Here is a 14090-nt window from a genome sequence, read left to right on the forward strand (position 1 = left end):
GACTCACTGCCTCCCTCCACCTCTGTGGCAGCAGCAGGAGGTACTGCCTGCTCCCTTGGCTGCCTGGGTTTTCTTTCCTGCAGGTAGATTTTCTTTCAAAACCAAGAAACTCCCAGAACCCTTGTTACACGGCCAAGAATAAGCCTTTCTTAAACATCCCATAGAATGCTTGTTCCCCAGAATGAAAATTTGCAGGTTGCATTTAACATTGGGGAATTTAACAAAGGGAAGAACTAATTTGGACTTGTCTTTTGAATTTTGCTGTGATATCTTGCAATGTAGTTTCTGGTTCTTTTAGTTATTTTGTATAACTTGGAGGTGTCAAACAAAATTTTTGATTTCCTTCGATGATGGTGCCATGGATTGTAAAAGCAAAACACCCCTCCCATTGTAAAAATACTCTATTTATTATTATTTATGCTTTTCTACACTTGTGTGTTTTTAAGTAAATTTCTGTTAAATTACATACAAGGTTTACATTTGTGCGTTCACCTGAGCAATACATCACAAGGTTGGAAAACTGACAGCTAGTTTTTGAATCTTGATTACATGCTAGGAGGTCTAGGTCTATCTTAAGTTGCATAACTAAGAAGTTTGAATTGCACAGGTAATATTTAGCATCTGAGTCTGCAGTTCTCAACACTTACAATTTGCTTATAAAGTGTATATGCATAATAATTGAACATGGTATAATATTCTGTCTTTTTTAATATAAAAGTGTTAGAAGTGAAACCCAGGGGGATGCACTCTGAGGCTCACCTTGAAGTCAGCAGCCAAACTGGTGGTGATGAAAGACTATTTAATATTGTACAAAGTAGTGTTTTCTTGGCCCTATTGAAAACATCTCTGAAAATATCTTCAGAGAGGTTGCTTGGGTTTTTTTCTTCCTAGAAATAAACATTTTGCTAACCATCATTAGGTGATAAAGGGGAAACTCACTTCCCTTAGGAGAGCAAACAGAACTTGGGTAACATGGCACACCAGTAATTTCAAGAAAATGGATGATGCACAGACTTTGCTTTTTAACATTTCAAGTCAAATTTTTTGGAAGTCAGCAGTGCTTTCATGACAGTTCTAAAGGGTTTCAGAATTTGTTTGGTCAGGCATATTTATTTGGAGCAGAAATGACTGGAAAACTCAATCACAGTGCTGCATGTAGAGGTTTTCACCATGGTTGTTGTGTTTGGGCTTTGAAATAACTATTTTGTTGCAATTGCTTGGCTGACTTCATTGGAAATAAATGTGTTGTCTTGCTCTACTTGGAAAAGCATGCTAAAGCTTATGCTGCTTCCTGTTGGAAGATAGCAGCGAGTTACAAAATTAGCACATTAATGCCAATTATAAATATAATATCATCCCAGTGGGATTTTCTCCTTTTTATTCAAGAGAATGCATACGTGGTGAGAAGACTTCAGCTGCTCTGGGAACACAAACATACAATATCTATTCACAAATAGCTGACAAGGCAAGGAAGCAAAATTTGGCTGAAAAATCTCAAAATCAACATTCATTCTTAGGGAGGCAAATGTCATAGAGTTTCTTGCTGTATAGCATTCTGTCAGTGGAGCAAAAGAGATGAAATATTTTTAGGCTTTGCACTCCTTAGAGGGTCTAACTTTGGCTCTATATTATATTTTGTTGGCGTAGGTTGCTGGATTGCTTCCTTTCCTCATCTTTTTCCCTTTTTACTCCCTTTCATAAATTGTGCTGTTTGAGATAGTGCTCATCTCTGTGTGGGAGGTCAGCGTGCAGAGAAAGGGGAAGCCTCTATTCTTCAGAGGCTTCACTGTTGCCTTAGAAAAATTAATTTCCCAGCCAAACAGAGAATGGGCAATGACTGGGCACTGCATTTTGTGTCTCTTGCTTCTGCTTTTCAAAAATAAACTTTAAAAAGCCAGCAGATAGTTAATAGGCTTGGCATGGAAACCTGAAAGTGGTGGAAGCTGGCAGAAGTGATTCCCCAGTATTGTGTGTGTGGAACTAGAGGCGGAATATGGTGCCCTGAGCCATGGCAGACTGGCTCTGTGCCATGCTCCATTCTCCACTTTTCTTGGAACTGCTCCTTTGAAGATCTAATTATATGGTGCCAGGAGACTGCAGATAGCTCAGCAGTAACTCCCACTGTCGCTGTGCCGCATTTTGGTTTATTTGGGGTGCAAAACTTGCACACAAACACTAGATTGTATCACAGCTATCCACAAGTTTTGGCCAGTGTCCAGAAGATACAGTATGTTTTAGTGTGGCTGTTTCTAAACTGCTAACTCTGCTTTAGACTTATCTGTGTTTTTCAAAAATATTTATTCATTTCATTCCCCTTGCCTCCTCTTTTTTTTTTAAATCTGCTGTTGTGTGAGGTCTGGTGCTTAACCTCTTAACACCTTGCTACAGACTACCCAGGTGAAGTGTATTTCCAGATACTAAAACAAAATTATTTGACCAGTCTGAAATAATTGAGTGGAATTTGTAGGAGGAAGGTGAATTTTGGAGAGTGATTTTTAACTGTGCTATGTCACTGAAGGTTGTCTTTAGACTTGATCAAATGACAAAATTTACAAATAAATGGTTCTCCAGAAGGATTCAAAGTAGCTGCAAATACAAGATAATGAATGCTGCTAGAATGATTTGGGATCTGATGTGCTTTCCTGCCAGTGTTTTAAAGTTTTACTCTGTTTACTGTTAACTGTTCCTCTTAACTCTTTTGATTAAGGAATGAATATTCTGCAACTTTATTACGTATTTTAGAATTAGTTTCTAGAAATAAAATTATTAAAAAGTGGGGTTTTTTTAGTGATAACACTTTTTGCTGCTGTTTTCTACTTGCTTTGTTAGAATAAGAGGCAATTGCTATTAGTAATGAACAGTGGAGGTGAGAGGATTTTCTTGATCTGATGCTTTAAAGAGGAAAGGGAAAAGTAAAGTGTGTGGGAATGAAGTGGGAGTAATATGGATTAAAAGTATCTGTGGGGGGAAACTGGCATGATGAACTTGGGTACAGGAGTGAGAAGTGGCTTGGTGAAAATTGAAGTTGTGTACTCAGAAGGGAGAAGGGCAAGATGAGAAGGAACACTGTGTAGTACACGTTTGATAGTGTGAGACAGAAAGTCTAGACAAGAAAGTATGTTGTAGGCCTAAAATTAACCAGATCTAAAAGAGAAGAATATTTCTGTGACAGTGATTTTTAGTTCTCAGAAGCAGATAGAGGAAGAAACTCCAGTTTTGGAAATTGCTTTGGGTGTGGCTGAGGGCTGAAGTTCAGAAGGGTAGGAAAGCATCTTCCCTTCTTCTCTGCTTAGTGTAACAAACAGTGGCATTTTTTTTATTTTGCCAGCTGCTTTTTCTTATGACATTTCTCATAATTTGGAAACGAGAACAACTTAGTACTTTGAGTTATTTTTAAATTTAAAATGAATTCTGTAATTTTGAAAAGTAATGGGTTTAGAGTTGTGTTTGGTAATGCAGCTAGCTTTTGGATAGCTTTGAGATCCCTCTGCTCTGCACAAGAGGAGGCAAAAGGTGTGGTGTATGTAACTTAGTGGTTTAAAGAATGCAGCCAAGGGGAGAAGGGACAGCTGCTCTGTATTGGGGAGGGCCAGGGATAGCACCAGATCAAATAGTTCCAAACTGGTTCCACATTAACCTAAGTGGAAACAAAATGTGGTGGTATTTTTTCTTGTTTGGTTTGGTTTTTTGAGCTGAATTGCAGGAGGAAACTGAGCTGCTTCTGTGAGCTGCTGTGTGTTGGACTGGCTTGTAGTAGCAAGGTCTGCAGGCTCAGGATGTCCTTTCTGGTGCTGTTCCAATTGATGTCTTTTTTTCTTCCCCTTAAAACCATATCGTTGGTTTGTATTACGTGACATGTATTTGAACTGAAAATGAGATGTATTCATGAAACTTAGTGATTATGTAGATAGCTGTATATATTACTTGAATGCTGCTATTAAATACTTAGTGTAATGCTTTTTGTTCATGAGATAAGGCACCCAATGTTAGTGGTAATGTTTTAGTAGCTCTCCTCTCTTCATCACAGATGCACTGCCAATAAAACTGTCCTCTGTGGTGAAGGAACTGAATATATAATTTCAAAACTATAGCATTAAAATGGGTAATAAAGAAGATCTTGCATTAAATTTTTCAATGTATGCATTGAAAGGTGCATGTAGATGAACACATGCTGTGTATATCCAATAATGTGTCCTTTTGTTTCTTCAATTTCCCCAGGTATATGTGGAATTTGATGACCTTGAATGGGAAAAGCGAGAATGGGTTAAGGTTTATGAAGATTTTGCAGCCTTCTTGGTGGAGTACCAGCTGGTCTGGGCGAAAAGAAAGGACCCAAGCCAGACTCAGGGATCAAAGATCAAACAAATTCAATGGCCTGCATTGGTAAGATACTTTAACAATTGCATTTACTAAAGCATTTAATTCTCTTTAATTCTGTCCTTAAGAAACTGTCTATGTTACTCCAGTGATGATGGGAAGTGGTGAGCATGGAGGGGGGAGAAGGGTAAGAAAAGGATAAGAAAAAACTAGTAAAGCATGTTGGTGTTGGAGAGGTGGAGTGATGTGATAATAGTCACTCATCTTCCTTTTTGAATCAACCTGAAGCACTGCAAAAGTGGTCTCTGAGTGACATAATAGGATTAATGTCACTTTACATAGTCAAAGCATCTTACAAATATAAACTTACCAGTAACACATCTTACTGCTCTGGGGAGGATTGAAGTTAAGGTGAAAAATAAACCCTTAAGCTTGTGATACCCTCAGCTTCCACAAAGAAGGTATCTGAAATTCAGGTCAGAGTTCAGAAAGATGAGAAAAGATTAATCAAATAAGTGGTAATTGTTTGCCTGGTTTATGAGGTGATACTTGTGACTCTGTTCTTTCTGGATTGGTGCCCAAGCATTTAAAGCTGTTGAGATAACTGCTAGGAGGCTGTGTGCATTTGTGACATGCCTTGAGATATATCTGATGAGATAATCTAAAAAGCAATAAACATGTGTGCCTTTTTCTCCAAAGAAACTAGTAGTGCTATCAAAGTCTTCAGAAGAGCCAAATAGATGTGAGATTTTGGGAACCTACTGTATTGGATGGTTTTGCTGTGTGTACAGTTGGGGAAGATTCCTCACAGTCTTGTGGGTGAAAGGGGCCTCCAAAAAATTTGTGGGAATGATGAAGGGAAGTCTTAGATATATCTTATAATAAGCTTAATATCTGTAACTTCAGTCTTGGTGTTTAGATATTTACAGTCATAATGAATTTAGATGATGATTTTTTTTCCCTCTGGCTTTTGCTGTATCTGTTTCCTTTCAATATACTCTTCATATTATTGTCTCTGAACACCTGATGCATTTCTTGGAATGCTATTGTAGGATAATTTTTTTGAAGCTGGGGTGGGAACAGTCCTGCTGACAGTCATGAAGCAGTCTGGTCAAAAAAGTCATAGATGATTTTGGATTGACTTACTACTCTTCAGTTAATATTCCTACTTGACTCAGCTTGTATGTTTGTGTAATGTACTTGAGTATAGCAAGGTAACTTTCTGGATGTACAGGCTGAGTCATGTATTTGCTTGTACAGGCAAGTTAGTATATCCTTGAGCAAGAATTTTTAGTTTTAGGGAGCCATGTTATTTGCTCTTTGAAGCCACCCATCTCTCCTTGATTGAGATGGGTATTTTAAAATCTGTTCAAAACTTAGCAGAGTACTTAGACACTAAACTATTTTACATGCCTTTAATCTCACTCTCTAGGATAGAGAGCCTTCTTGGGTTTAGAGGGGGTGTATTTCTATAAAGTATTCTAGTCTGGCTGCTGATCCTGTCCCCAGGTTACAAGTATGTATTTGCTAACGTGTGAAAGTTTTGGTTAAACCTTTCTTCTAGAAGACACTTTTATCAAATGTGTGCTGGTCCAGCAAAAGGCAAAAACTTTTTTTCTTCCCTGTTTATCGTGTAAATTCCTTCTTTTTTTTTTTTTAATGTTTGCATTCTTGAGGCAACTCATAGACATGAGAATGAGGATTTTCAAAAGATCTGCCTTCTGCTTTTACAGTTAAAAAATTGAAATCATATAGGCTGAAGTGAGGCTCGAATAGCTTCAGGTCACAGTTTTCAGTTGTTAAGGATGAGAAATTCTCAGAAATTCCCTCCTTTATACTTGGCCTACATACAGATGTTCTAGCAATTGTTTCCTGAGTCAAACCCTCTAGTCATCCATTCCAGAAAAAACATATTTGAGGGCAAGTGCAGATACAGGATATGAGCTGTAGTTAGAGCAGATTGCTTCTACAGAGACCTCCCAAGGTTTTGCTGTGTATCAATAGCAACTCAGAGCACACCATGGCGTGGGGAGCAGTGAGAGTGCTCAAACTGCCATGGAACTTTTGGGTTTCGTCACCAGACTATCAAAACACTGTGGTGCACTGGGGTGGATGAGCTCTGTGAAGGTTTGTGCGGTGTGATTTGGTGGGATGTGTGTGTGCTTGTTTTTTATTTTCCAAAACAAGACTCACTAAAAATAAGAAAACATGAAAAAGCTGGTAGAGCAAAAAAAAAAAAATGATTTGCTAAACAGCAGTCGGAATATTTGCACTTTTATGTGAAATCCCAAGTGTGGACGTGGTAATAGGCATATTGTGAAAAAGCTGAGTCTTGATATAGCCTTTAAAGGAAAATTCTCAAGCATTCTCATGCATGTGGACAATACTGAAAAAAAAATCATACAATACTGAAAACAAAATCATACTGAAATAAGAGTTTTTGGTACAGCTTCACTTTGAATGCTAACGTAAATGTAGCAAAGCAGTATCTTAGAAAATTTCATGTAGTATTTCTCTAGGATCTTTGCCTTCAGTGGAGTGAATGAAAACTGCTTCTTTATTTCAGTGGTTCTTATCACCTTCTTTTCTTTGATTGATGTACTCTGTATTTACTGTATGGTATTGAAGCCTGATCAGAAGACAAGGTCTGCAATTGCTGTGGGGCTTTCTGTGGGTAGTTGCCAGTCTAGTGTCTGAGTACTTCAGTTACTGATCGCTTTCATCACTCAGTTATGTGATACAGTGTGATCTCCACTTCATAGATGAAATTTCTAGAATGTAAGTTGTTCACAAATGTTGCTATTTTAAAATGTCTGAGTGCCTGAGGTGTAGCTATTCCTGAAAGCAGAGCATCTATTGACCTTGTGTAATGATGCTTTAAGATTTTAGGCTCTATATTCAGGCTGAGAAAGGGAGGAGATGGGAAGCACTGTCTCTTTCTCCTTGTTTAGAAACTCAGTAACAGGAGAGGGGTAGAGTATCACCTGAATTCAGTTTCTCTCATGATGAGATTGTATTTTTTTAAGTGAAATTCCTGCCTCAGGTGAGGAGCTGGCCCTAAATGAACCTGGAGCCTCACTGCCAGTAACAAGCTTCATTGTGATGACTTAGACTGGATACCTCTGCCACTGTGCAGGGCTGAGAAGGAGGGAGGAACTGCAGTGCCTCAGGTTGTGCACGCTCTAATCAAATGCTTTTCCTTCCTGTGAGATGATTTCCTGGGAGCACTGGAGGACTTGGCAGCCTAGCTGGTGTAATTAGAAATCACCTTGCATGTGAGGTGTTTGCAATCACAGAAGAAAAGACTGTCAAGAAGCCTGAAGAAATGGCAGTAGTGATAAGCAGTGGTAGTGTATGTATAGCCTGGATATTGGGGAGGAGGATGTTTGGTGAACAGTGCTTGTTTTTTACCTTAATGTAATAGAGATGCTTTACTGATGTCAATGCTGGAGAACTTCTTGGCCAAAGTATTAGCATAGGAAAAAGCAGAAGTATGGATTCTGAAAAAAACTTGTAGCTAAGTGGAAATGAGTGGTGTGCCTTCTCACATTAAGGGATTAAAAAAAGTTGCCAAGATAAGGTGTTGAAATTGAAGGTATCAGTTTGGCTTGGTAAATAAGGGGGGTGCATGTCATGAGAAAACAAAAAGACAGGAGTGGTAGGCTTAAAGTGATGGGTTAGGGGAATCACCAGTACTTCAAAAATGAGGCAGAATTGGGTTTTGAATTTCTCAGAAATACCTTTGCAGCAATTGACATGTGGAATAAAATTTTTTGACCTGTAGGTAGACAAAGAATGGTTGTATTTTAGGGAGGGTAAATTAATTTTCCTATGTGGAAATAGTTTGGGTACTATGATGTTAGAGATCAGTGATAAAATCATGCATGTGATATAATTCAGTCTGAAGTCTTAGGAGTATGGTGGTATCCCCTCAGCAGCCAAGAGGGAGATGGAAGAACGTGTGCGGGCAGGGTGACAAATTGGAGCCAAGGCTTTAATGTGGACTGAACAGAATGCTTCTGTGAGCTGTCAGTTTGAATTTAATTACTGCCTCTCTAATTGCACATTAAAATATCTAGAAATAAAGCGTAGAGGGAGAAAATGAGATGACAAAGGATAGAAGCAGCTAGAGACATTTTAGAGAATAATAGAATAATGTGCAGGAAAAAAGTTTTAAGGTCTCAGACTTACTCGCAGAGGGCACTATGGTAGAAACATAGATAGCAATTCACATTTTTTCACAGCATCAACTGTACGTGTTTTAAGTACAGGAAGGTGTGGGCTGAGTGTCTTTTTCTTAATAATTGTGTTTGGGAAGAGGGTTTTGGAAACATGAATGATACTAAAATGAAAATTTATTATTGAAGGTCTACAGGTAGGAAGGAAAGAAATATGTTTCAGACAGGCATTTTAAGAATCATGTTCCATCATCTTGGAAAGAATAAAAGGGAAGAAGAATAATGGAAAATGCAGTTATGATTAAATGAGTTTGAGGTTGATAGGTTATGGCAAGTCTGTACTTTTGGGTAAAGGATCTGGGAGAACACAAGGGGTTGGAATTGAATATAGAGAAAAGTGAATGCATTGAATGAGAACACACATGAGAAACTTCTGCAACAAGAAAGGAAGAGGATGTTACAGAACAGAAAAGGAAAAGTGTCTTATTTTGGCCTTTTCATTTTGGAAGAAACTGGTGGTCTTGTGCAGGGTAGATATCAAAGGAGGAAACAGTTTGGCTCAGTATGCAGTGATGAAAAACAGGACTGGGGAATGGTACATTTAGCTGGCAGGGCAGAGCTGCGTGCTGGGATGATGATGAGTCAGAGTTTCATGTGTTCCTCTGGGTATGCCTTGTTTTGTGAAGCATGTGTTGCCTTTTTTTATACCTGTAAACCAACCAGTGCTGCGTGGGAATTCAGTATGAATCCATATGTAATAAGTCAGAAGAAACCATAGTAGTTTGTTGCTCTGAATATGAAGACAATGCTTCATTAGCTTTACAGTATTCACCTTGTCAGACCAACAGATTTGCCCTTTGGTCTCAACTAATACAAAGGTCTGCAGTAACTATCACTCCGAGTTTTGGGGCTGGGATACAGCAAGAACTGGTTCTCCTGCAATTCTGTGTTTCTGAAGACTATATAGATAAAAGCTAAAATACGTTTTCATGAGGAGATCTTGAATATGCCTATCTCCTAAGGTAGGGAGGCTGGAAGAACAACTCAACCTGCCCCATTAAAAAAACGAGCATGCCTGTTTGCCTGTCTCTCTTGGATCAAGTGAAATCTTTGCTAAACCAGTGGCTTGAGAACAGTATTTCCTGGGTCTCTCTGTAGGGCTCTGCAAGAATATAGAGTTTTAGCAGACTTATAGCAAAAACAGGGACAAAGAGGGAATCTTCACTGGCAATGACGAACCTTTTTCCATTGTGACAATCTGGAGCTGATTTACAATGGCCAGTGGCACATGTGGGACTGTGGGCCTTCAGTCTGACTGTCATGCTAATGAGGAGATCATCTTCAGCAGAAGAATGCGATGAGGTTTGTTTTGGTGGCAGTGATGTTTGTTCTGGTTAGATGTCAATGAGCCCAATATGTTCATGTGCTGTCTGCACGTTAGGGCACTTGGTGGTAAAGTGAGGAGAAGCATTCCTGGGTACATGGAAGAGAAGACTTGCCCTCTGACCTTATGGAGCCTTTTCCCTCCTCTCTCTGTGCCCCTCTGTCCCAGCTGTCAATTGCAGAATCCCTTGGCTTGACTGCATTCTGCTTCAGCTGCCTTGATTGTGCTGGATTATGAAGGAAATATTTTTGAAGTGCCAGTTTATTGGCATTTGTGTCATCATTAAAGAAGAAAGTCTACAGTTTGTACAACGAGCTTCTACAGGGCTTTCAGATCTTCTTGAGACAAATCAAATTCTTTATCTTTGGCATGATAATGGAAAGTAGAACAGGTTGCTTTTTCATTTCTGTTTATACCATGACACACTAGCACTTTTTCACTCTCTCAAGGATTTGTTTTCTTCTTTGTCTTGATGATCTAATTTTAGCATTTCTGAGTAAGTTTCTCTTTTGTAAGTTGATCCCATGGCTCAGATTGATCCCTGTCAAAATCAGGAGCCTCTATAGATATTGCTGATGTTTCCCCTGCATATTCAGTTACTTCATTGCAGCCTTTTCTCTCTGCACAGTGAAAAATAGAGGTATACCCTTCCAGATACTATGATTAAATCCTCAGCGGACACTCAAAATACTCCAGCAGTAAAAAGAAATTAATTCACAGAGGATTACTGTGTCTATGGAAAATAAGGCAGAGAGAAGAGTCCTAAAAATAAGTAAAAACTTTGAGGATATTTCAAATTTCAGGGGAGGAAGTGCTGTAGCTTGCAGGGAAAACAATCAAAAACTAATAGTGGTTTTTTCAGGTACTCCTTTCCCTGCATCAAAATTCTAGTGCTTGTATCCCTTGGTAATATGGGGTAAAGATAAGATATATGCAATAGAGGAGAAAATACTTGGAAGCTGTCAGCTTCTTGGAAAACTTTAGAGCTTGGGGAAGAGAAAATTCAAGTAACTGACTCAGCAGAGCATAAATGACCCGATTTTTGCTGCATTGTGAAAGACAGTAACATGCAGAAACAGCACTTGGAGATGGTTCAAAGATTACTTTGTTGGAGAGTACATCACTGTAATATTCCCACAGAAACAAACATCTCAGGCAGTACCACATCCCGCCTGTGTACTTTGGCACCTGCTCCTTTTGAACTGCTGCTTACTGGCAGTCTCTGCTCTCTGTGCAGCCTTCTAGGGAGAGGCTGTTGCCTTCCCAGGGCATGCCCCAAATGAAGAGCAATAAACTGGAATCTGCCTCCCCAGATGCTTTGTTATGAAATATGGGTGTTGCCCTGTGGCTTCCCACTCTGGAAATAAGTGATGGGCTGGAAAGCCTCACTGCAGTGCTGTTTTCCACATGGCCCTGGTACTTTCTGTGCACTTTACACTACTGCATTGGTTGTTCCAAAGTTTTTTCTCTTAAGATGTTGGCTAATGGCAGGCTTCCTTTTTACTTTCTCGTTAAATTTGCACTTGTAAGCAATGGGAATGCTTTTTTTTGTGTGAAAGGGTTTAGTTTTGTAAAAGCATGCTTACATATATAAAATAAATTATTTTTTTTAGTTAAGTGCTGTGCTAATAATAGTTCTTAATGTTAATTTAATTTATAGAAATTACAGAGTTCCAAACAAAATTGAGTATTTTCAAGACTTCAACAGTAACCACAACTCACATAGATCATACTGGCCTGGAAGTTGCCATTTTGGCAGCTCATCTAGAGAAATCTTCTTTATTATGTCACAGCACCCTAGATGTCTTTGTACCTCATGTTCTTTCCTGCCAGTAAAGCACTTCCCGTTCTCCAAGGCTTGTGCCAGGTAAAAAGCCTTAGATACTGTTTAGTGTCCTCCAGCTGTAACTCAGCAATGCTCCAGTTGAGTGTGCCTCTGTCTCTTGCACCTGTTCCCAAGTCAGACAGCAGTGAAATGCTGCTGGTGATTTACATGTCTTTCTGTAAAAGACAAAGTATCTTGAGGTTCCATATTCAAGCTCTGCACTTGAAGCAGAGCAGTTGAAGTCACAGCTGCAGGGAGCTCAGAGCAGGGTGCCTGCTTGCATATTGATATTTATAACTGAAACCTAGACTGATTTGGGATATGGTTATACTCCTGCTGCTAGCCCAGTCAGCTAGACTGCAGTTAGTGTTGATGTTTCTGAACTGTGTTCACACGTTGGCTTCAGCGCTGACTACTGCACAGCCTCTTTGTGTAGAAGAGCTACAAGGTATGCTGGGTTCTCTGGAATTCACTTGAAAGTCTTAAGTATTTGATTTCTTTCTTCTTTTCAACAGCACTTATGAGAAAAAAAATTTTCACTTGTGCTGAAGAAAACAAATTGCTTTGTAGCTACCTAGATCATCTGCACTTTTTCAGTGAATTAGAAAGATCAGTTCTACTTTGGAAATACCACAGTGAGCAGGATATAGGCTGGAGAATGCAGGTGGTTATTTCAGTACAGTATTGTGGAAATTCAGTTACCAGAGCTTGAGCTGTGTATTTCCATCAGACTCATCACTCGTCTTATTTGTTGCTGTTTATATCAATTATGACTTATAATGTAAATCTATACATTATATGTGTGTGTGTGTGTATTTATAGATTGTGTCTACAGATATACACACAAATGGAATATTTTTCTCTGTATGTATATAAACATTTTAAAAAAGCCTATCTTCTGACCTCTACCTGTTGAGAGTCCCTACACTGAGAGAGAGATGTCAGCATGGTACTTGTCCTCCATCCCAAGAGTGGCTGTCCAGATGAAGGAAAGCTGTGCCAGAAGACCTCCATCCCCAGATACTGCTCAGTGTTTCTCTTGTGATGGCAGGAGGAGCAGCTGGGCTTTACACCTGTCAAATCCATTTAGCAGCTAATTTTGAAAGCCACCCACTCTTCAAATCTCCACTGCTGTTTCTGTGCATTAATAACTTGTCAGCTGTGCAATACTAAAGCACTGCTCATATCATGCTTACTTGAGTAAGATAAGTTATGGGAAGCATAATTAGAATTTCATGAGCTTCGTGTTCTTCTTTCCCAGAATTCCAGCAGTCTCTTCTGTGCTTAACAGTGAATACCATGATGTGTTGTATGAAGTCTCAATATCCAATTTAGATATAGCAGTGTGGAAAACCCACCCAAAATATGAAGGACTTTATCTGTAAAAGGTACTTCAGTAGGTTACAGGACTGTGTGGATACTTAGGGCCTGGTGCATTCCTGTTCCTCCCATTCTCATACAGCTGAGACATTGGAGCTTCAGGTGCAATTCGTGTCTCAATAAAGTAAAAAATGTTGCAGTCAGGACCAGACACTGTTTTCCAAGTTTGGGGTAAAAGTTCTGTATTTTTCAAATGAAGAAGGCTTTTTTGGTATTCTTAAGAAAGCATGCCCTTCAACTTCCCCTGAATTTTGGTTTTTGACATACAAACAAGACAGCTGTTACTGCTTAGGTTTCTCACTGATGCTGAAAGGGCCATGCTGCTACCTCCCCTTTCTGGCACTGTGGCTTAAACCCACCTCAGTCTCAGTTAAATCCAGAATCTCTGTCCCCTCCATTACGGAAATTATTCTTTTAGTTTGCACTAAGCACTTGTGAATTAAGCAGACATATATGTGAGAATGAAGTGCTATTGTTTATTTCTATTATGCATTGTCTGTACTTGAATTGTATTGATCACTTTTTTTTTTTTTTTGTTTTTTTTTTTTTTTGTTTTGTTTTGTTTCATTTTGCCATTATCAGGGCTCTGCATTTAAAAAAGATTTTAAAAGGAGATGTTGGTAGTTACTTGCCATTAACAGAAATTTCTTTTACTGGCAGATGTTGCAGGCCTTCAGATACACTAAAACAGGCTAAATCAAGTATTTGGAGAAAAAAAGCCATAGGTGCTAAAGCTGTCTGTGATGTATTTATCATGAGCAATCTTTCATACATGGCAGTTTCTTGAGGACAGGAAAAGTCAAATCTCCACAGCAACCTCAAACACTGCTGAAGTTGTTCTAGCAACAATTTGATGTTTTACTATGTTTGCTTTTTAAATTTATCTTAACTGCTAAGGAGAAAACCGAACATAAGAAAGTTCAGGAACAGACTGCCAGCTTGAGGTATTTAACTTGCATGAGGAGAAGAGCTGAGTAGAATATGTATTTTGTATTTTTAGCATCCT

General features: G+C 38.9%; 1 protein-coding gene across 4 annotated transcripts in view; it reads left to right on the top strand.

The window, feature by feature from the left end:
* The window catches only part of JMJD1C (jumonji domain containing 1C), a 161799-nt gene that overhangs the window by 48158 nt on the left and 99551 nt on the right, over window positions 1-14090 (top strand). For 3 of the 4 annotated variants that reach the window (XM_041404712.1, XM_041404702.1, XM_041404707.1), the window contains exon 2: window positions 4219-4383. In XM_041404712.1, the coding sequence (XP_041260646.1) occupies window positions 4219-4383 (165 nt within the window). The remainder of the gene's footprint in view (window positions 1-4218; window positions 4384-14090) is intronic. The other variant, XM_041404704.1, reaches the window with a different exon arrangement.

The sequence above is a fragment of the Onychostruthus taczanowskii genome, unplaced genomic scaffold (genome assembly GCF_017590055.1).
Source record: "Onychostruthus taczanowskii isolate IOZ18803 unplaced genomic scaffold, ASM1759005v1 scaffold22, whole genome shotgun sequence".
Classification (NCBI taxonomy): Eukaryota; Metazoa; Chordata; class Aves; order Passeriformes; family Passeridae; genus Onychostruthus; species Onychostruthus taczanowskii.